At 45.0% G+C, this 22,947-nt stretch overlaps 1 protein-coding gene across 3 annotated transcripts in view; it reads left to right on the forward strand.

Annotated features, from left to right (window-relative positions):
- LOC147881325 (protein ACCUMULATION AND REPLICATION OF CHLOROPLASTS 3, chloroplastic-like) overlaps positions 1 to 22,947 on the forward strand; it is a 177,545-nt gene that overhangs the window by 150,795 nt on the left and 3,803 nt on the right. For all 3 annotated transcript variants that reach the window (XM_087370128.1, XM_087370129.1, XM_087370130.1), the window contains exon 9: positions 7,750 to 7,931. In XM_087370128.1, the coding sequence (XP_087226254.1) occupies positions 7,750 to 7,931 (182 nt within the window). The remainder of the gene's footprint in view (positions 1 to 7,749; positions 7,932 to 22,947) is intronic.

Below are 22,947 nucleotides of genomic sequence, written 5' to 3' on the forward strand. Positions count from 1 at the left end.
TGATCATGCAGGATCGTGGGACCGTGTCGAGGGCCTTCCGAAAGTCTATGAAATGCTATGTCCATAGGCCCTCATGATCCTGTTCTTTTCTGTTATGTAGCCGGCGGAGTGCAGCCCGCACATTGTGTGTGGTGAATAAGTGACAGGTAGTGGGCCTGGGCATAGAGGACATGTTCGGTGGTGCCTGCATCAGAACATCATACATGGAGCATGCATAAGTGTGCCACAATCCCGGATCACTGATGGAAATGGGTGGCTTCCCCTCCGAAAGAAGCCCCTATCCAGTGGTCAGGTCTTCTCCTCAAAAATATCTCATGATCTCATCCATCCTATGTGTGAGAAAGGCCCATGTCTTGCGGCGTGTCAACCGTTGGAAGATACATTGTGCCTCAGATGACGTCAATTGACCCAGGGCTTGCTCCTGTGTGAGGTGGGCTCGCACCTCTCTACACTCCTCATCAAACCAAGGTTTTGATGCATCTTTCCATCTCGGATCCGTGCTAAGTGACTCACATATATGGGGTCAAGGGCACGATCAAAGTGGATCTGGGTGCAAGCAGGCGTGACAAGATTGCTTTCTGTGATTGGCATAGTAGCAGAGATGCAGAAAGCTAGATATGAGTGGTAAACTCTGAGTGGGGGAGGGGGTACTGTGAGGTCATGTATCCGTGAAGCAAGAGCCAATGGGCCCAATAGGTAGTCCACTATGCTTCTCCCACCACCATGTGGAAAACAAGTGAACCCCCCAGATGATGGCCATCTTTGAAGGCCATCGTAGATGATGAGATCATGGACTGCTCCCAACTTTGAAGGCCATTGCAGATGATGAGATCATGGACTGCTCCCAACTCAAGTAAAAATCGCCTGTATGTTGTCACATGTAAGATATCTGCAGAATGTCTCAGGATCCCAAGCTCTGTTTGCATCTAGCTCCGGAACCATGTGGGGGTCTCTCTCGTAAGCAAAGTCTTGTAGGCCCAATTGTCTATCTCATGTCCTTGGATTGAAGTCTCCCAGAAGGAGGGTGTCTCCTTATCTGGAGAACTCTACGATGCCATCATTTATCGTCTCAAATGGGTTGTGTCCCTCTATGGTGACCTCATGGGCATCCTGATGATGTGTCTGGGGGGAAGTAACATACCGCAATGAAGATTGGTCGGGCAGCTAACTCGTATCCACATATGACGTGCATGCTCCTCTCTCCAGAGTCCATACTACAGATTTGAGTGGTCTCAAGGGTGTTTTGAACAGGACAGCCACGCCTCCAAAGTCTCTTACCCCACTGTCTCTCCTTAACTCTCTCCTCTCCTATGAGCTGATTCTGAGGTATATCGTGTCACTGTGGGCAGCCCTCTCTCTGGGCTCTCATGTATCTCGTTGTAGAAGATAATTTCTGTATCTGAATATGTCTTTGAAAAGCCACCTGGATCGGACCAGAGGGTGCCATTACAGTTCCAAACAGCCATATTCAATCTGCTGTGTGTCTCTGTCTCAAAGGCCCGACACCATCATGCACTATTTGTGTCTCCTCCACCTCTTTCTGCCCTTTCTCAAATGATGACTCTGCCATCTCGGTATACAGCCAATTTTCCTTCTTGCCTCGCAGCCATCACTCGGATCATCCCCTCTCTTCTGTGCTCTTTGTTGTAAGAGCGTGAGATCATCATCCAAATAGGTTCTAGTCCCCTTCAAAGCTGACCTCTTACTCATGAAGGTAGACCGGTATGCTATTGTCCGAAATCTCACAACCATAGGTCTTCTTGGTGCATCATCATTTCCTACCCTCCTTCAAGCGGCCTTGAAGGTAAGATTGGCCCCCATCTTAGTGATTAAAGCTTCAGCATCCGCCATTGTAGTGTTCCTAACTGTGAGGCCTCTAACGAGAACATTTAGTGCTTTACTATTTCTTCTCTTCTCTTCCTCCAAGGCATCGGAGATAAAATCTTTCTTTGGTGGGGCTGCTTGGCCCTTACTAACCACTTCCTTCCATCTTTCATCTCAGCATTTCCTCTGTCTATTTGTTTAGAAAACTCATGTTTCCCTTGGTTTGTCATATATAGGGCGGCCATCTCTTTCTTTAGCTTTTCATTTTCTGTTTTTGGCATATTCAGCTCCTCGTTAAGAGGTGGTTGGATCTCTCCTTCAAGTGGAGTGCGGGCTTTCAATAGTTCATTCTCCATCCTTGAGCTTGGCAATCTGTGTTTCTAGCTCATTGATCATCAATGTGTGGTGGCTGGTTTTGGCATCAAACAAGCGGGTCATTTCCTCTCGCATCTTACCAATTTGGATCCCCATTTGTATTTGCATTTCTGATCTCCATTTATTCAATTCTTCTTCCAAAGAAACACGCATTTCCTTTTTGATGGCGTCAATATCTCCCTCTTTGCTGCCCCCAAGCATCTTCTGTAAGTTTTCAATATCACCATCATGCATTTTGGAGATGTCTCTCATGGTATTTATGCATGTTTTGACATGCTCCCCACTTATCTTCTGTGCACTTTCCCAAATGGCACTATACTTCCTTTCTTTTTTCTCCCCTTGTTTTCCTGTCAGTTGAACAATTCATATTGAACACTTGGCTCTGCATTATCCCTTCTTGAGTATTGTGCTGAAATCTGAAATTCTGAATGCTCACCTCAAGGTCTTTCCCGCTCTTTTTGTGGATTCAAAATTTCCAAAATTTTGAATTTGAAAGCGCTGTTTTGTTCTTGCTGCTTTTCTTTGGTTTGTTGCAGGTGGATGCCTCCTCCAACATCGCAGCAGAGGTGGAAGAAGAAGGGGGGGGGGGGGGGGGAGTCGATGGTAGAGGTCTCGTCTTGGGGCCTTAGATAAGGCCAAGGCTGCAATGGCAGCCCAGTTTGGCTTAGCCAAGCTAGGGGGCTGCCAAGGGCAGGCGCACAGCCCAATTGGCCACCACCAACATGGTAGGGGGGCGCCTGCACCCTCATCATCTCGGGCCAGCCGGGCTAGGTCACATTTGCACCTTGTGCGATTAAAGGGAGATCAAGTCAAAGGAGCATTTCGCTTTGAGATGCCCTGTGCACTACAAGATCAAAGGTCGCTACCACCTTTTTAGAGATGGTTTTGGATCCCCACTTAGTTTCCTATCCTACCCAGACCGAAGACGCTTGGTGGCCTTCATCCATGAGGCCGTCCAACATAGGGAACGGTTGCTTAGGGCACATAGGGGAGATCAGCACACACATCGAGACTCCACTGAAAGCATGATCACTGAGTTTTTTCAACTAGACAGCTCCGACTAGCAGGACCACAAAGGTAGCGGCCGCGAGGACCCAAGTCAGAGCCAGAGACACCGTAGACTCATCAACGTACTAAGGCATAGATCACATTAAGGACCTTCCTTTTTATGGTCATCAGACAGGAGGCACAACCCACAAGAGTGACGGTGGCACTTGTTCGCTGCAAGGCTATAGCCAGGAGACCACATCGGACTACACGTGTTGGTAGTCGCCAGCGCTCTATCACAAGTTTTATGCCACTCGACGCCACTATGATCAGGATTACGGGTTTTCTTTGTATTCATCATGGGTGTTGATTCCCGCTAGCTCCACCCCTCAGCTCATTATATCAGTTTCTTTAAGTCTCGTAGATTTTTTGGTCTTCTCGAAGACTTTAATAAACTTTCTTTCTTTCTTTCCTCTTCAAAGAACGGACGGATCTTCATCGGTTTGAATCATCCTTTCACCTTTGATTGACGAATGGCAACCCATCCAAACAATCCTCGTCCACTTCCACTAGTGGCAAGAACATGTATTTTCTCAAAAGACGAGCTGTTGTAGTTACAAAAGGATTTGTAGCTTGAGAGCTCTACCACACTCTTTGTCCCACCCTTCCAAATCACAAGCTAGGGTCTAGATGCTTGTGGTCTTATCTGAGGACCTCGCCTGGCACCTCACCGACATTTGATTATTGGGATGAGATTCTTTCAGGTGGCTTTTGACACCCATGGAGTTGTGAGCATTGTGCTCAATTCTAGCCCCTTACCGCACAGTTCCAAGAAGATCTTCAAGCCCTTCTCTCTTGGTTTCAAACCTGTAGAGGAGAATAGGCAGACAACGTGTCTCCACATTAGATTTCGAGGCTTGCCCCATGTGTACAACGGCTCCTTGCCAAATTCGGCACCAAGTACCAACTGCACGTCATGTACCTACTAGCTCTCAATGGGTTCCAATTAGAGTGAGAGTCACTTCTCCCCCATTTGCAGATCAAGTGGGGCCCTCCTCTTCTTTGGACCCCACTCCTATTGGACCTTCTAGCACCCCTGATCCAATTGCTCAGGCTACGGCCCATGTTGCACTAATTCCAGCCTTGGATACGGGCGCCCCTAGTGAGGCACTAGATTCTCCTGAGATCTCCGGGCACTTGCGCTATACCGGATCTTGTCTTGGATAAGACCAATGCTTGCAATTATTCTTCCAGGTCCTAGCCCTACATCCGAGCAGCCCTCTTCCTCATCCATTATCCAGACTCTTTTCATTGCTTGTGTGAAGGAGGACATTGTTGCCTATCTGCATTCTTCAAGTGTAGGGATTTTACGCACTGAGGCGCCATGCATGTTTCACAGTAACTCTTTTTTTGGCTTGGCGGATTATGATGATGAGGATTATGTGCCCTCCATCTTTCAAGACGCAATTATCGGCTTCCCTGTCGACCGGTCGTGTCCTAGGGCTCTTTCCCCTAAGGACTACCCTACCCTCGCTCATGCATATGCCAAGAGGCCTACCATGCCAAAGGGATTGTTCCCGCAACAACTAGGTCGGGTAAGGTGTCCCTATGTCCTCCCACCCAATGAGGATTCTTAGTTGGAACATTTAGGGCCTCGGTGGTGTGCCTCATCCCTGCCGTAGGTAGCCGGTCCGCAATCAGCTTCATCCAAGTGTTCTTGGTGGTACCATTGATATACTTTTTCTTTAGGAACACAAACTAAATGCCGGAGATTGCTCAAAGTCAGATAAAGTACGTTCAGGTCATACTTTTGGGTCTCCTGCTTTGGGTACCGGCGGGGGGCAACATACATTTCAGTTTCAGACTTCTTTCTTCCCCTTGTGGTTGGACATGGTATCATTCTGCCCTCTAGAGCACAATAGATTATTTAGTTGATTAGTGTGTGCGCACGCACGCGCGTGTGTGTGTGATTTTTTCGATGCTCTTTGTAGCAATCTTTCTTTGATTTTCTGCGAACTTATTATATAGACTACAATTTATACTTGTCATATATCAATATCTTGTGCTAACATGATGTTGATCAAGCTCCCCATTCAGGGAAGCTTCCTTGTACTATAAAGCATAAAAAATGCCCCCCCCCCCCCCAAAAAAAAAAGTGTGTGTGTGTATAGATAGATAGATAGAGACCTCTATGCCCCGAACAATAGAGGGGACTGTGTCCTTTTCTAGAAGAAACTTCTCTCTTGGGCCCCATTGTAGAGTCTTGGATTATCAGAGGTGACTTCAGCATGGAGTTGCCTTCTGACAAAAAGGGGGGGAGGGAAGTTGGCATTCACTCTCTGGAGAGAGTAGCTTGGGATGCCTTTCTCTTTCAATACAATATCAGAGACGCTTGGACAGATTTCACACCCTGCCACATTCGCTCTAGTTCTCTTGGTCAAACAAGAGGTTGCAAGTGCCCAATCATGCACGGATAGACTTTATGTTGATGATTGGGCACTTGACAAAGGAGGTTCTAATATGCATTGCACTAGGGGTTACCACTTCGGATCACTTTCCGGTGGTTCTTAGGATTTTTGAGCCTCATGAGAGGTGCCGCTCTACGAGTATCCGAATCCCATATGTATTGTATATGGATGAGTGCCTCAAAAAGGATGTTCTGCAGATTTTGGTTTCTCATTTGTAGGATGGAGTGTCATCCCCTTCACATGTTGCAGCAGCCCTTTCTGGTGTTACTGATTTTGATCATACTATTACTAACACAAGGAGATATGAGATTCTCAGGCAGGAGAGGGGCCTTCGTTGACAGTTAGCAGCACTTCAGATGATTGGATTCAGAAGCACCTTGCTGCAGCAAGGGTTCATATGCAGACTTTGCTAGATTAGAGAGCAAACTATGCCTTTCATGCACAAGAATCCTTCTAGATCTAGATGGGAGGAAGAGTCAATAAACACTTTTTCCCTCTTTCATGCACAAGAATCCTTCTAGATCTATATGGGAGGAAGAGTCAATAAACACTTTTTCTCTACTTTCGGCCCAAGACATGATAGAAAGTGTGTATCCCAGCTTGTTGACTCTGATGGGTTTTTGTAGACAGATCATGATGATGTCATGCGCATTGTTTTTATGTATCCCTTCTTTCAGCAACTACCATATATACCAGCTGAACGAACAAGGGATTCGAAGAGAATCGACTTAGTCCAGGATCTTGAAAGTGTGACTGGAAACACCGTCGCTTAATTTTGGCAACTGCGACATATCCTCTGGTCGAATTGGCGTGCATATCTGGTCTCATCATGAAGATTTCGACTTGAGAAGTGGACTCCACAGGTAGGTATAGGATGCAACAATCTCCACCGGTGCCATGTCAAAGGCTGTGTTGTTGCCTAGGATGTGTTCAAGATCATAACCTTGGTTTCCTAAGATTGACCTACAAATCATGTCTCTCACAAAATGTTTTTAGCTTGTGTGTGAGTAACATGGGCTTAAAACCGATGGTTGGTTTAAGTTTACATTATAACTTTGTCCTTTGATTCATGTAGATATCAGTTTCTTTTATAGTAGCGCATACTAATGTTTTAACCTTATAAATTTTTCATCTAGGTTGTAGTCTACAGATATTGCTGAACCCCTTTTATATTTATCTAGGAATTACAACTCCTTAAAGGAGGAAACCCATTGGGTGATGCAACTCATACAGTTCCACTTGCCACTTGAGCATGGAACAAGAATACCTTAGATGCTCTCATGTCACAAGCAATGGAGTACCTTTGGAGAACACGTTAACTCAAAAAAGCTCTCCGCCTCCTCAAATTTGAGCTTGTTTATTCTCCCAAAATACATGGAGGCCTTAACATTCTGAACACAGACTATCATTTTATTGCACGGAAAGCCACCATGCTTCTTACTTTTGCTTTTGTTTTGAAGAGATTAAAATTTCACAAGAAATTTTAGCTTGGATGAATAATTTATGTTTTCCAGCTTTGTGGATGCCTATCACAAGGTTGAAGCTGGGCTACTCATTTTGCTTTTACATGACTGTGGCATGCTCGTGGATATGTTTTTTGAAGGATGGTTAAACACAAAATTTTCTCTGCAAGTTGCAACAAAAGTACAGCAAATGATAAAACAGTGCAAGCTGCTCTTGGAACCTTACTGTTGAGCAGTAGGACAGAAATCAATGTCTGCTCTTTTGGCATCTGCCAAGTTTTTTGTCTAAATGCTATTCTTTTGCTTTCAATTGTATTTTGCTCAACCTATTGTTGTTGCCATGGACACGGTCTAAATCTAGTTTACTATGGGTGATTTGGATGTTTGCTATATTCAAAATGCTTTCAAGAATATAGTTTGGCATTCAATTTGAAAAACATATTATTCTTGGATTATCATATATTTGAAAACGTTTGAAATCCTTAATTGATTTGGGTAACAGATTAGTTTCCTCAGAGTCCTATAACTCTTGGTGGATTCAAAGGTGTTTGAGCATAATGAATAGTGTAATAATAAATTATCTTCATACCAGATAATAAAAAGGTTGAAAATTTTGTGGGTTGAATCAACAGGGAGTCAAAGGGCTTGTAGCATGTACAATTGCAAGTGCAGAGCCAAAGGGAAGAAAGGATCTCCAGGCAGCGTTATATGCTTTGCGGTGTATCATAGGTCCAAGAGCACATCTGGTTTGCACAAGTGCAATAGAGCCTACAATGAGAAAGGGGCTGATCCTTGTAACAATTTTGGTGACAAGGTACAATGCATAAGAGACTTTGTGGAGCTCTCCTCTTTATGATCTTAATAAGACGTGTTTGTTTTTCAATATTCAGATTGTAACCATCATTCCATTCTTTTTGGATGAGGTTTCTGAGCTACTCACTGTTAGTGTATCTCAAAATGAATTCAGCCATGCAATGGTATGCAATCGTACAAGTATATAAAGCTAGAATATTACCATACATGTCTATGCACAGTGAAGACAAGTTTGTTCTATTTAGTTGCGCTTTATCATGCAGCCAATTAATTTGCAATGAGTACTGTGTGAAACTTTTGAGGCGAAACAGAAGGCTGGAAAAGATAAGCTTAAGAAGGATACTCTTAATTTGCAAGGTGAAGCTGTAACTGTTTGTTTTGCAGCTGAAAACATGCTAGAACAAACTGGCCAAGAGCCTCATCTATGAACTTTGTTTAATCATTTCGCAGTACAATAGTGCATTGCTTATCTAAGCATATTCATGGGCTTTCCTGTCTTGTTGATGATGATCCTTTTTTTTCCCAATTGTTATGCATTTTAATTGCAGACCTGCCATGTCATTATCTGTGTGCATATTGAATTATCTGTAAATATGGTTTCAATCTTCTTTGCTTCCTGAGCATGCCATTCCCTCTCTCCCCCAACCCTTCTTTCCCTTTGAGCTGTCCTGCTTCATTAGGGCTCTTGTATCACTTCCTCTTTACTCCTGTCGATCTCCCACTACCCTGTGTAGACCCCTCTGTAGCCCTCTCTTCCGTCCCCCCCCCCCCGCCTCCCTCTCCCCCCGTCTATTAAATTTGAGAATTCAACCATAAATTAGCAATCCGTAAGGTGCTGATCATGGTAAAAAGAAGCATTTGGTTGTCGGAAAACCAACTTGTTTCCAAAGAACCCAGCTCATTGCCTAGGAATCTTTGGAATGGGGGCTGATAGCCAGAGTGGCGGCTTATACAACCAGCGAATACATCTCGCAATAATGACGTAGAATATACCTGCAGACCAAGCCTTGCAGAAAGGCTGCCGTCGTTTGGCAGTAGCTCTAGAACCTGGAGTCCCACACTCCCAAATGGCGAGCAAGGTGTAACCTGATTTCTCTATCCTAGCTTCTACTTACTGATCACGGGAGTAGCACCATGATTATCCACCCAGCCAATTCTACCAAGGCTTCCCAGCGAGAGAGAAAGAGCTTTTTCAAAATCACATAAATCCACAATTCTTCCATTCTCTCACAAGCCTTGACAGACCCCAAATCCCTAGATAGATCTAGATGCCACATGTCATCCATATAGGGCCTTCCTAATGCAACATTTCACCCCTCTCTTGGGATGCATTTAATTCCTTGCCCCTAGGCACAATCTTTGCACTAGGCCCTTGGTCTCAGATCTATCTAGTCTGGTGCTATCAGCCCTCACCTAGGACCTTGACATTAATCCCTCCCGATCATTTACATAAAGCGCAAACACATATATTATAAAAATAGATCCTATAAGGGAAATGTCGACTGATTCTTCCGAGGTCATGCTACCTCGGCTAGAGCGTAACATTCCTTCCCTCTTCAGACATCAGCGTCCTCGATGATAAAGTCTGGGAACACTCTCCGCAACTGATATACGGATTCCCAGGTAGCTTCGGATAGAGGCTGACCATGCCATGCAACCAACACCGTGGGTATCTTCCGATTTCGTATTTGCATTGTTCCTCGGTCCAGGATTCTTGTTGATTTGCGCCTTGCAATATCCTCTATCTCCTGAAACAAAACCACACCTTCGATTAGTGAGTCACCAGTATGTAAAAATTTCTTTAAACGTGAAACATGAAAAACCGGGTGCACCTTACACCCCTGTGGCAATTCTAATTTATAGGCTACACTGCCTATTCTCTTTAGAATTAACCACGGCCCACAGTATCGAGGTGATAACTTAGCACACTCTCCTGAAGTCAACGACTTCGAGTGCGAAGGAATTCTGAGAAAAACTTTTTCTCCTTCTTCAAATACTCTTATAGACCGATTTTCATCCGCATACACCTTGGCTCTATCCATAGCCTGGCGGATGTTAGCTCTCGCAAGTGCTAGCATCTCCCGCATCTGAACTACAAAGTTCGCGGCACTAGGCACTTTCTGAGGTACTCCAACTATAGTCGGATTGGCTGGCCTATAACCATAGTTCAGTTCAAACGGACTGAACCCAGTAGATGAATGTTTTCGATCATTGTAGGCAAACTCCAACAATGGCAACCACTTGTCCCATGTATGTTGCCTCAATGACACATATGCTCTCAGCATATCCTCTAAAATCTGGTTGACTCTCTCCGTCTGACCATCCGTCTCAGGATGATCCCCACTACTCATTCCCAACTCAGTCCTTAGTGTCTCGAATACCGCTGTCCAAAAGTGACCGGTAAACCTGACATCTCTGTCTGACACTATGGATCTAGGCAATCCATGCAGACGAAATATATGTCTAATAAACAACTCCGCTACTTGCGGGGCACTAATAGACTCTCTAGTCGGAATGAAGTGAGCCATCTTGGTTAGACGATCAACCACCACAAGGATAGAATTATACCCTCCTTGTGTTGCAGGTAACCCTACAATAAAGTCCATGGAAATGCTCTCCCACTTACTTAGTGGTATTTCCAAGGGCTGTAAAAGTCCGGGTGGCTTCACCCGCTCGGCCTTACTTACCTGACACGAGAAACACCGTGTCACATATTCATGAATATGCTTTTTCATCTTTGGCCAAAAGAAATCTCGCTTCACGAGATCATATGTCTTCTCGACTCCTGGATGTCCCGCACACGGGCTATCATGGCATTGTCGAATGACTCTCTGCCTGAGATCATTCTGACCAGGTACTACAACCTTGCCATTTCTAACTAGCATACCATCCCTTATGGTATATCTTGCATAAGTTTGGCCTTTTCTGGATGCCAGGTCATCCTTTTCACTTTCCCCGGGTTTTAACACATGAGCCTTAAGCCATAAGCTCTGGACAAACTCGTCCACCTTCTGAGTTTCTTTTATCTCGGTCATTAGAGCACTCTCTAATACCGTGAAACTCAGGTTGTGCATAATGCGAGACAACGCATCAGCTACCTTATTGTCTTTTCCTCTTCGGTACCGAATCGTTAGATTAAACTCCTGCATGAGCTCTGCCCACCTAGCTTGGCGGCCCCTCAAGTCAGGCTGTTTACAAAAATGTTTCAGAGTATCATGATCCACATCCACATAAAACTCTGAACCATACAGATAATGTCTCCATGTTTTCAAAGCATGGATAACAGCATACAACTCCAATTCATGAGTTGGCCAATTCCTTTGAGAGGGAGAAAGCTTCTTGCTTTCGAAGGCTACTGGCCTTCCCTCTTGAAGGAGGACTGCTCCTACTGCAATGCCACTTGCATCGGTTTCTAGGAACAACGGTTTCTGGGGATCAACTATTTTTAACACCGGTCCTGAGACCACAGCTTATTTTATGGTGTTAAAACTTTCTTGTTGATTCTGTCCCCAAATAAAAGGTACCTTATCTGAGGTCAGATCAGTCAATGGCGATACTATTCCGGAATATCCTTTGATATGCCTTCTATAAAACTGGACAAATCCCAAGAATGATCGCAGCGCGGTCAGACTCTGAGGGATTGGCCAAGTTAGTATCGCAACCACTTTCTTCGGATCCATCTCTACCCCCTGTGGAGTAATTATGAACCCTAAATACTCAAGCCTAACCATACACAGTATAGTTTTCTTTTTATTTACATAAAGACTGGCTTTCCTCAAAGTACTGAACACTATCCTTAAGTGTTCACGATGCTCAGTAACACTTTTACTGAATATCAAGATATCGTCAATAAAATGTACTACGAACTTTCCGATATACGGACGTAGTAAATCGTTCATAAGCATGACGAAGGTCGCTGGAGCATTGGTAAGTCCGAAAGGCATTACCAAAAACTCATAATGACCAAACCTGCTTCTAAAAGCGGTTTTATGCACATCCTCGGCTCTAATCCGGATCTGATGATAGCCGCACTTAAGGTCTATCTTGCTGAAAATCACGGCTCCATGTAATGCATCTAGCAAATCATCAATCCGAGCCATCGGATACCTGTGCTTAACAGTGATATTATTTAATGCTCTGTAATCTATACAGAGACGAAACGTATCATCCTTTTTCCTCTTCAATATCACTGGCGAAGCAAAAGGTGAGAAACTTGGTTGAATCTGCCCCAACTTGAGGTATTCTTCCAGTTGCCTACGCACCTCCGCTTCTTCAGTAAAACTCATTCTATAGGGAGGTCTATTTACAGGTTCTGCCCCCGGGATCAGTTCAATCTTATGCTGAACTTTCCGCTCTGGAGGTAACCCATAAGGTAGTTCATCCCTAAAACATTCAGAGAACTCCTCTGTTATAAGATTAGCCAGCTTGGCCATCTCACCACTTTGCGTAACATCAGTGCTAGCCGAAGACTCATCCACCGACTCTACCGATGCTGTGCAAAGGTATAAAAACTCTACTTGAGCCTTTCTGATTTCCATCACGGAAACCAACGGTCCCTGAGGTATATCTTTTTCACCTCGCAAGACATAAAGCACATCATTCATCTTGAATTGATATACGTGCTTTTTCCAATCAATGGCTGGATTCTTGCTAGAATGCCACGCCATTCCCAGGGCTATATCCGCATGAGCAAGCTTGGTCATTTCAAAATCAAGCTTCTCAACATAGTCCTGAATCCGAAGCTCCAACTGGGTAACTCTTTGGTCCCATACTTCAGTTGAACTTCCATCTGCCATCCTGACTGTATACGCATAGTCAGATGGACTTGTCTTTAATTTCAGCCTCTTCACGAGCTTGGAGTTAATCACATTGTGAGTTGACGCTGAGTCAAACAACACAATGACATCATGACTGGCTACTTGCCCTTTCATTTTAATTAACTCCGTATCATTAAAGGCCGTATACCCCGTTGCTGCGGGCTTAGATAGGATGTTATCAGGTGCACTCGTCACTAACTTAGTAACAGACACACATAACAAACAAGGTACTAACCTCTGAGAAGATCCCGCTAGCTGAATCTGCATCTCTTCCGCTCTGGGACTCCCCTGCATCTCCACGTCGCACTCTGAGATCACCATCTCAGCCATCCGACGATCTTTGTTACGTGGACAATCTCTCCACTGATGAGGTTGAAGGCAACCAAAGCATAAGCCTTCTCTCCTCGCTTTTTCCCTTTGTTCCGGGTTCAAGGGAGACTTAGACCAAGCCCGGGCTGCCATTGGAGTTACTTTTCTCTTCACTCCAAAGGTGGTACTTGGTTTAGGAGTTTCAGCCGGTCTCGCCTGCTTGGCTTGACCACTCCGCTGCGAACCACTCCCTTTACTAGTCCACTTCTTCTTGAACCCAGATTTCTTCGGATACCCATACTGGGTTCCGACCTGTGCAAACCCACTTGGCTTGCTGCCCTTGGCATCCTCGTAGTTCAGGGCTATAGCTATTGCATCATCTAGCGTGTTCGCGTACTTAGCCCGAACTTCCATTTTTATTCGATCATTCAATCCAAATATGAAATCTTTCACTTGGATTGATTGAGGCAGGGGTTCGTCAACCTTCATTACACTCTCTCGAAACTTATCAGTGTATTCTGCCACTGATAAATTTCTCTGACGAAGGTTCCTATATTGATCCCAAGCTCGGGATGCTTCGTCAGGAGGTAAGAAGTGTTTCCTAAACTCTCTTTTAAACCCCTCCCAGGTAGTGGATGCTATGCCATCCTTTTGTTGTTTAATCCACCACCGATCCGCTGCCTCACTAAACATATGGGTGGCCTCGCGGATCTTTTTGATGTCATTTCTGATCTCACAAATGGCGAACGCCTCGTCCCATTTGTGTAGCCAGGTCTCAATGACATCGGAGCTACGGTCGTTCATCCGACCAGAATACTTTTCCGGTCTGTAATTGGCAATAATTGGCACTTTAGCCTTCCTAGGCTCGACCGTATGGACACTAGACTCCGGTTCCATTGGAGCCTTTCCCTTCTCCTCTCGAGAAGGTCTGGCAGACATACTATGTATCGCTCTCCTAAGCTCGGACTGCCCTGCATTGGCTTGTAATTGTTGCGCTAACAACTGTTGCAAGGCATCTTCCAGCAATGCAATCCTGCCAGATAAAGTGTGAGCTACTGGGCGCGATCCCTGCTGGGTCGGCCGGACTCCTGATTCACCAGGGTCCCTCCTGGAAGCTCCTTCTTCTGCTTCCATTTAGTTCAGTAGGTGTTTTGTTTTGGGGCTTTTTTTTTTTTTTTTTTTTTTTAAACACCCTTAGAACACTGTAATCACAAATTGACACTCTGAACACAATTCCCTATACTAGGGAACTCCTGCAATCTGACATGCACACTAATTACGTATTTGACACAGGCATATATATTCAATCCCGCCTTTCCCTATACTAGGGAAACTACTGCATTTTACTCTGACTGAAGCCCACAGGCATATCCTCAAGCATAATCTGTCCTTACTACAGCATTAAAGCCTCATACAGGCTAAATCAAGGAGGGGAAAAAAACAACATGAAACTAATGGGGGTTGAAGAGAGCTTCCTGGTCATCCACGAACAGCCACACCCCTTTTTTTTTGTTCCAAGCAGTTCGAGTCTCCAATTCCTGCAACCTCCACGCTCTGTCTGCCTGCGAATAAAAAGCCTTCTTTGGTGTCGCGTATCCTCCAGATTGTGCTGTCCACGCCAACCTACGGACTGTCGACGAATATATCGCCCAGCCCACGGACCATCTGCGTCGAATCATTGCAGCACGTCAAACCTTCCACGTGAGCGCCGCTCCTCACGGATCTCGTCGGCAGTCTTCTCGTCGTCACCCTCGGGTGATTCGCCACCAGCGCTCCCAAACCACCAATCCGTGCACCGACAGTTCTGGCCACTCCCCCGGACGACGTGCACACAGGTCCTTCACGAGCTCACGCGACCCTTCACGTGAATCCCTGCCCACGCGACGGCCAACACTAATCCTTGGGCAATTGTCGAACATCCCGCTTGTGAGCTCTTACATGCGCCATCAACCCGTCACTGCTCGTCGACCAGCCAGCCTTCAATTTCGCCGCTCACGGGCCGCTGCATCAATCGGTGTCTCCCTTAGGACTTTCCGCTGACCAGCGTCAATTCATTCTCTCCTTCCCAACCTTGGGCTCTGATACCAAATGTAACCTGATTTCTCTATCCTAGCTTCTACTTACTGATCACGGGAGTAGCACCATGATTATCCACCCAGCCAATTCTACCAAGGCTTCCCAGCGAGAGAGAAAGAGCTTTTTCAAAATCACATAAATCCACAATTCTTCCATTCTCTCACAAGCCTTGACAGACCCCAAATCCCTAGATAGATCTAGATGCCACATGTCATCCATATAGGGCCTTCCTAATGCAACATTTCACCCCTCTCTTGGGATGCATTTAATTCCTTGCCCCTAGGCACAATCTTTGCACTAGGCCCTTGGTCTCAGATCTATCTAGTCTGGTGCTATCAGCCCTCACCTAGGACCTTGACATTAATCCCTCCCGATCATTTACATAAAGCGCAAACACATATATTATAAAAATAGATCCTATAAGGGAAATGTCGACTGATTCTTCCGAGGTCATGCTACCTCGGCTAGAGCGTAACACAAGGTGTAGATAATATCTTGCTAGATGGTGATCAGGGTGACTGCCAGCGGAACCTAATGGCCTCCCATCAGAAACGTTATGCTCTAGCCGAGATAGCATGACCTCGGAAAGATCGGTGGGCATTTTCCCTTAGATGACCGACTTTTGTAATATTTCATGTGCGTAAATTAAATGGTCAAGGGAAGTAACTGCCAAGGTCCTAGATGAGGGTGTATTGGCATCGACTAGGTGGTTCTGAGTGCTCAGGCCTAGGTGCACCTAAATGTGTAAGAATGCCAAGGGGCAAATGGTTTAATTGTGCCCCAAGAGAGGGGTAAATGGTGCACCAAGCGAAAGGTCTAAAATGATGACATGTGGCAAAGGGAACCATCTAGGGAATTGTGGGCTTGTGGATAGGCATGAAGGAATAAAAGTTACGTATCTTTATACACATGCAATCCCCAAGAGAGGCTGGGAGGAGAAACGGATGCCATCGCCTGTGAGCTAGCCAGTGAATCAACAAAAACGAGAGAGATTAGAAATTGTACATATCGTGTGTGAAGCTGTCGTTTTGAGGTCTGGTTGCAAGGATGTGAGCGCAGAGAGCTACAAACAAGCAAAAGATCTCCGCCTACTGTTCCAAAGTTTGACGACCCGATAGCTTCAACGCCTGTTGTGAATGAGAAAGCGTAGAAACTGGCCAAGAATGAAGAAATGCACCGTGACTTCGATAGGCACTCTCGTGTCAACGTGGTGCTGGTAGTACAGATCGATATAATCTACATCGAGTTTTTTCAAGCTTGCCTCACAAGTCGAACGCACATATTCAGGCTCTCCTCTATATAAGCGTTGCCCATCATTTCCAATGCAGACCCCGAACTTAGTGGTGAGTTGAACCTTGTCCCGGATTCCTTTCAAAGCCTGCGCAATGCAACGGCGTCGCGTCTGAGTGAGGCAATAGTCTACGAGCACCGGCTTATCAGTCTTTGCATGTGCGGCTTTAATAAGGGGGAATTCCGAAAGACAGCGAACTAAGTCCGTTCCCTCGTTTGCCCTGTCTAGAAATGGCTGCCAACGGGTTGTTGCTACAGCAATAGCTTACTTCAGGAGGGTCTACACTAGGTGCGGGATTTCTTGAAGAGGGAAGGTTGCACGCGTGGGATGTGGTCACGTAAATAGCCCATGGGTTGAGGCTGATTCCGAAACAGAGAGCAGGCTGGGAGTCCCGAGCTTGGGATGCTTACAGAAACCTTCACCAGAGGAATTTATCGATGGCAGAGTACACTGACAAGTTCAGGGAATGTGTTATGAAAATAACAGACCCTCTCCCTATGTCGGTTCAGTTGAAAGACTATATATATGGACTGAACGACAAGATTAAAATGGAAGTTCGGGCTAAATATGTGACTACATTAGATGAATCTATTGCAGTAGCCCTGAACTATGAGGATGCCAGAGGCAGATCTAGTGGATTTGTGCAGGCAGGGACTCAGCATGAGTACCCGAGAAAAGGGGGATTTCAGAGGAAACGGACTTCAAAGACAAGTGTCTCGCAGCCAAGTGGCCAAACCAAGCAGGCGAAGCCGGTTGAGGGACAAACAAAGACAAGTACCACCGTTGGGGTGAAAAGAAAAGTAACTCCAATGGCAGCCCGGGCTTGGTCAAAGTCCTCGTTGACCCCTGAGCAAAAAGAAAAAGCTAGAAAAGAAGGATTGTGCTTCAGCTGCCTTCAACGACATCAGTGGAAAGATTGTCCACTAAACAAAGATCATCGCACGGCCAATATGATAATATCTGAATGTGACGCAGAAATGCAGGAGAGTCCCAATGCGGAATATATGCAGATGCAATTGGCGGGACCTTCTCAGAGGTTAGTACCTGTGTTGTTAAGTGTGTCTGTTACTAAGTTAGTAAGCGGTGCACCTGATAACATCCTTTCAAAGCCGGCAGCAACGGGATATACAGTTTTCGATGAGTCCGAGTTGATTAAAATGAAAGGGCAAGTAGCCAATCATGATGTGATTGTGTTGTTTGACTCAACGTCAACACACAATGTAATTAACTCGAAGCTTATTAGGAGGCTCAAGTTGAAAACTAGTCCGTCTGACTATGCTTATACGGTCAGGATGGCGGACGGAAGTTCAACTGAAGTATGGGACCAAAGGGTTACCCAGTTGGAACTTCGAATACAAGACTATGTTGAGAAGCTGGACTTTGAATTGACCAGGCTAGCTCACGTAGATATAGCCCTAGGCATGGCTTGGCATTTTTGGAAAAATCCAGCCATTGATTGGAAAAAGCATATTTACCAGTTCAAGATGAACGGGGTAGAATATGTTTTGCGAGGTGAAAAGGATTTACCTCAAGGACCATTGACTTCAGCCATGGAAATTCGGAAGACTTCGAAAGAGTTTCTGTGTCTGTGTATAGCATCGGTAGAGTCGATTGATGATGCATCGGCTAGCACTGAGGCTACCTAAGATGGGAAAATGGCCGAGTTGGCTAAAGAGATATCGGAGAAGTTCTCTGATTGTTTTAGGGATGAGTTACCTTATGGGTTACCTCCAGAGCGAAATGTTCAGCATAAAATTGAGCTTATCCCGGGGGCAGAATCCGTAAATAGACCTCCCTATAGATTAAGCTTTACAAAAGAAGCTGAGGTGCGAAGACAACTGGAAGAATACCTCAAGCTGGGGCAGATTCAACCCAATTTTTCACCTTTTGCTTCCCCAGTGATATTAAAGAGGAAGAAAGATGATACTTTTCGCCTCTGTATAGATTATAGAGCATTGAATAATATCACTATTAAGCACAGGTATCCGATGGCTCAGATCGATGATTTGCTAGATGCATTGCATGGGGCCGTAATTTTCAGTAAGATAGATCTTAAGTGTGACTACCATCAGATCCGTATTAGAGCCGAGGATGTGTATAAAACCGCTTTTAGAAGCAAGTTTGGTCATTATGAGTTTTTGGTAATGCCCTTTGGACTTACCAATGCTCCAGCTACATTCGTCATGCTTATGAATGATTTACTACGTCCGTATATCGGAAAGTTTATAGTACATTTTATTGACGATATTCTGGTATTCAGTAAAAGTATTACTGAGCATCACGAACACTTAAGAATAGTGTTCAGTACTTTGAGGAAAGCCAGTCTTTATGTAAATACTTTATGTAAATAAGAAGAAAACTATACTGTGTATGGTTAGACTTGAATATTTAGGATTCATAATTACTCCAGAGGGGGTAGAAATGGATCCAAAGAAAGTGGCTGGGATACTGACTTGGTCAATCCCTTAGAGTTTGACCGCTTTGCGATCATTCTTGGGATTTGTCCAATTTTATCGAAGGCATATCAAAGGATATTCCGAAATAGTATCGCCATTGACTGATCTGACCTCAGATAAAGTACCTTTTATATGGGGACAAAATCAACAGAAAAGTTTTAACACCATAAAACAAGCTGTGGTCACAGGACCGGTGTTAAAAATAGTTGATCTCCAGAAACCGTTGTTCCTTGAAACCGATGGAAGTGGCATTGCGGTAGGAGCAGTTCTCCTCCAAGAGGGAAGGCCAGTAGCCTTTGAAAGCAAGAAGCTTTCTCCCTCTCAACGAAATTGGCCAACTCATGAATTAGAGTTGTATGCTGTTGTCCATGCCTTGAAAACATGGAGACATTATTTGTATGGATCAGAGTTTTATGTGGATGTTGATCATGATACTCTAAAACATTTTAGTAAACAACCTGACTTGAGAGGCCACCAAGCTAGGTGGGCAGAACTCATGCAGGAGTTTAATTTGACGATTCGGTACCGAACAGGGAAGGATAATAAAGTTGCTGATGCATTGTCATGCATTATGCATAACATGAGTTTCACGGTATTATAGAGTGCTCTAATGGCCGAGATTAGAGAAACTCAAAAGGTGAACGAGTTCGTCCAGAGCCTTTGGCCCAAGGCTCATGTATTAAAACCCGGGGAAAAGGATGACCTGGCATCCAGAAAAGGCCAAACATATGCAAGATATGCCATAAGGCATGGTATGTTGAAAAGAAATGGCGAGGTAGTAGTATCTAATCAGAATGATCTCAGGCAGAGAGTCATTCAACAATGCCATGATAGTCCATGTGCGGGACATCCAGGAGTTGAGAAGACATATGATCTCGTGAAGCGAGATTTCTTTTGGCCAAAGATGAAAAAGCATATTCATGAATATGTGACACGTTTTTCGTGTCAGGTAAGTAAGGCAGAGCGGGTGAAGTCACTCGGACTTTTACAGCCCTTGGAGATACCACTAAGTAAGTGGGAGAGCATTTCCATGGACTTTATTGTAGGGCTGCCTACGACACAAGGTGGATATGATTCTATCCTTGTGGTGGTTGATCGTCTTACCAAGATGGCTCACTTCATTCCAACTAGAGAATCTGTTAGTGCCCCGTAAGTGGCAGATTTGTTTATTAGACATATTTCGTCTGCATGGATTACCCAAATCCATAGTGTCAGACAGAGATGTCAAATTTACAAGTCATTTTTGGATTGCGGTATTTGAGACACTAAGGACTGAGTTGGGAATGAGTAGTGGGGATCATCCAGAAACGGATGGTCAGACAGAAAGAATCAACCAAATTTTAGAGGATATGCTTAGAGCATATGTGTCATTGAGGCAATATACCTGGGACAAGTGGTTGCCATTGTTGGAGTTTGCCTACAATGATAGAAAACATTCCTCTACAGGGTTCAGTCCGTTTGAACTGAACTATGGTTATAGACCAGCGAATCCAACTATAGTTGGAATACCTCAGAAAGTGCCTAGTGCCGCGAACTTTGTGGTTCAGATGCGGGAGATGCTAGCACTTGCGAGAGCTAACATCCGCCAAGCTATGGATAGAGCTAAGGCGTATGCGGATGAAAACCGATCCGCTAGAGAATTTAAGGAAGGAGAAAAAGTTTTTCTCAGAGTTCCTTCGCACTAAGTCTTTGACTGCAGGAGAGTGTGCTAAGTTATCACCTCGATATTGTGGGCCATGGTTAATTCTAAAAAGAATAGGCAAGGTAGCCTATAAATTAGAATTACCACCGGGGTGTAAGGTGCACCCAGTGTTTCATGTTTCTCGTTTAAAGAAATTTTTGCATACTGGTGACTCACTAATCGAAGGTGTTGTTTTGTTTCAGGAGATAGAGGATAATGCAAGACGCAAACCAACAAGAATCCTGGACCGAGGAACAATGCAAGTGCGCAATCGGAAGATACCCACGGTGTTGGTTGCATGGCATGGTCTACCTCTATCAGAAGCTACCTGGGAATCCGTATACCAGTTACGAAGAGTATTCCCAGATTTCATCATCGAGTACGCTGATGCTTGAAGAGGGAAGGAATGTTATGCTCTAGCCGAGATAGCATGACCTCGGAAAGATCGGTGGGCATTTTCCCTTTTCATGTTGAGCTATACCGCCTTGACTAGAAGTTGCCAGAACTGCCATGCAACCGCCTAGGCACCAAGTGCCATCCATGTAGTGGTTAGTTTCAAAGGTGGCCAATCACCCTCCTATTCCATGGTCCAATCACAATCAAGCTGCCAGCATAGAAGAATCACGTGCCACAAATATCTCCCCACGAGGATCTATTCCAACAATCCCATGGTCTCCCAATGAGGCTTTTGCCAACAGGTAAGGCCCCATGAAGATTTAGCCAATAGCTATCCGTGAGGATCTCTTATAGCTACACACATTTCGGACCTGGTTAAGACCGAGTGAACTCCCAGTGAAGCTTAGCTTCTATAGAGATCACCTCTTACATATCACAGTTGAGGGTTTCATTGACCCCACGTAGATCTACTTACCCCACTCATTGAGAATCTCTATTGGGCAGTTCCGGGTCTCTTCACATAGACTTCGTATCGAGAGCAACAGAGCAGAGCGACTACCCAAGGAGAGGCGCATATGCACATTATGTGGCATGCAAGAGGTTGAGATGGAGGAGCACTTCATCTTTAGATGTCCTGTTTACTATGAGATCCAAGGGCGTTTCTATTGCCTCTTCGGAGATAGCTATGGGATTTTGGCCCGATTCCTCTCCTACCCAGATAGCGATGTTTGGCAGGTTTCGTTCATGAGGGGCTCAGACACCGCGAGAGGATTCTTCGAGCACGGAGATAGGAGCAGATTTTTCCTTGGCTGATTCCTGTCAGAGCTCTATCACGGAGTTTTTTCAGCCAAATCACATGGACCCCCATGAGATGAGGCATCGACGTGACCATGACTAGGAGCTAGTAACCCGACAGCTCAGACAAAGGATTGACACACAGATCACACTTGGGGACATCCCCTCCCTGTTCAGAGTCAGAGCCCGCTCGACAAGGGTCACAGTAGCCCTGGTTAGGCATAGAGCTATAACTAGGAGACGTGCCAGGGCTGCACCCGTGAGTGGCCGACAGCACTCAATCGTTGATTTCATGTCCCCATTGCCTTATCCACCCTGATGTCCTGATGATGATGATGACGATGATGATATATAGTCGACCACTGACATGACTATGTTGTACTTGGGACTTGTACTATCACCTTGCATTTTGTGCATTTTGCATTGGTGTGGATGCGTGTTTAGTAGCTCCACTACCATAGCTCGTTTGTACGAGGTTTTTCAGTGTCTCATAGACCCATCGGTCTTCCGAAGACTTTAATAAAATTTCTTTCTTTCTTTCTTTCTCACCTTAGATTGACCCTTGACACTTGCATCATCACCACTCCTTCGTTACTGCCTATTATAACTTTAAATTCCACCTTGGGCTAGATGACGTTTATTGTGGCCACCCATTTGAGCTCCTCAATGGGATTCACCAGCTGGAAGAAGATGCCCTGCCTAGGTACACAGTTGCATGAAAATCCTGTCCTTCCCACATTGAGCAACTTGTGCCTAGAGCCAAGCACACATACTTCCCTTCATCCTAGATTAACGCATGAAGCCTGTGTGATCCTCACTCCTTAGCTAACACCTACTACCAGTTTGAATCCCACCATGGGCTAGATGGTCTTTATTGTCGCCACCCATTTGATCTCCTGAAAGGGATTCACCAGCTGCCCTTTTTGAAAGAAGATGCCTTGCTTGGCTACCCAACAATTGCATGAAGATCATTTACTTACAATATACCCTCCACCAAGCAACATCTCGTGGGGTCTATCAGGCAAATGGCTCATACGATGAGAGTTGTAAGGATTTACATGACTACTTCCTAGATGTGACCATGGGCTGTACTAACTAACGAGCATGAATTGGTTGATATTCTCTTCTGTAGTAATTGCAAGGAAATCTGGATTAAATTTATAAAGACAATCTCAGTGCCATTCATTAACCACTAG

The sequence above is a fragment of the Dipteris shenzhenensis genome, chromosome 31, assembly GCF_047967505.1.
Source record: "Dipteris shenzhenensis isolate YYH24624 ecotype China chromosome 31, Dip_SZ_1.0, whole genome shotgun sequence".
NCBI lineage: Eukaryota > Viridiplantae > Streptophyta > Polypodiopsida > Gleicheniales > Dipteridaceae > Dipteris > Dipteris shenzhenensis.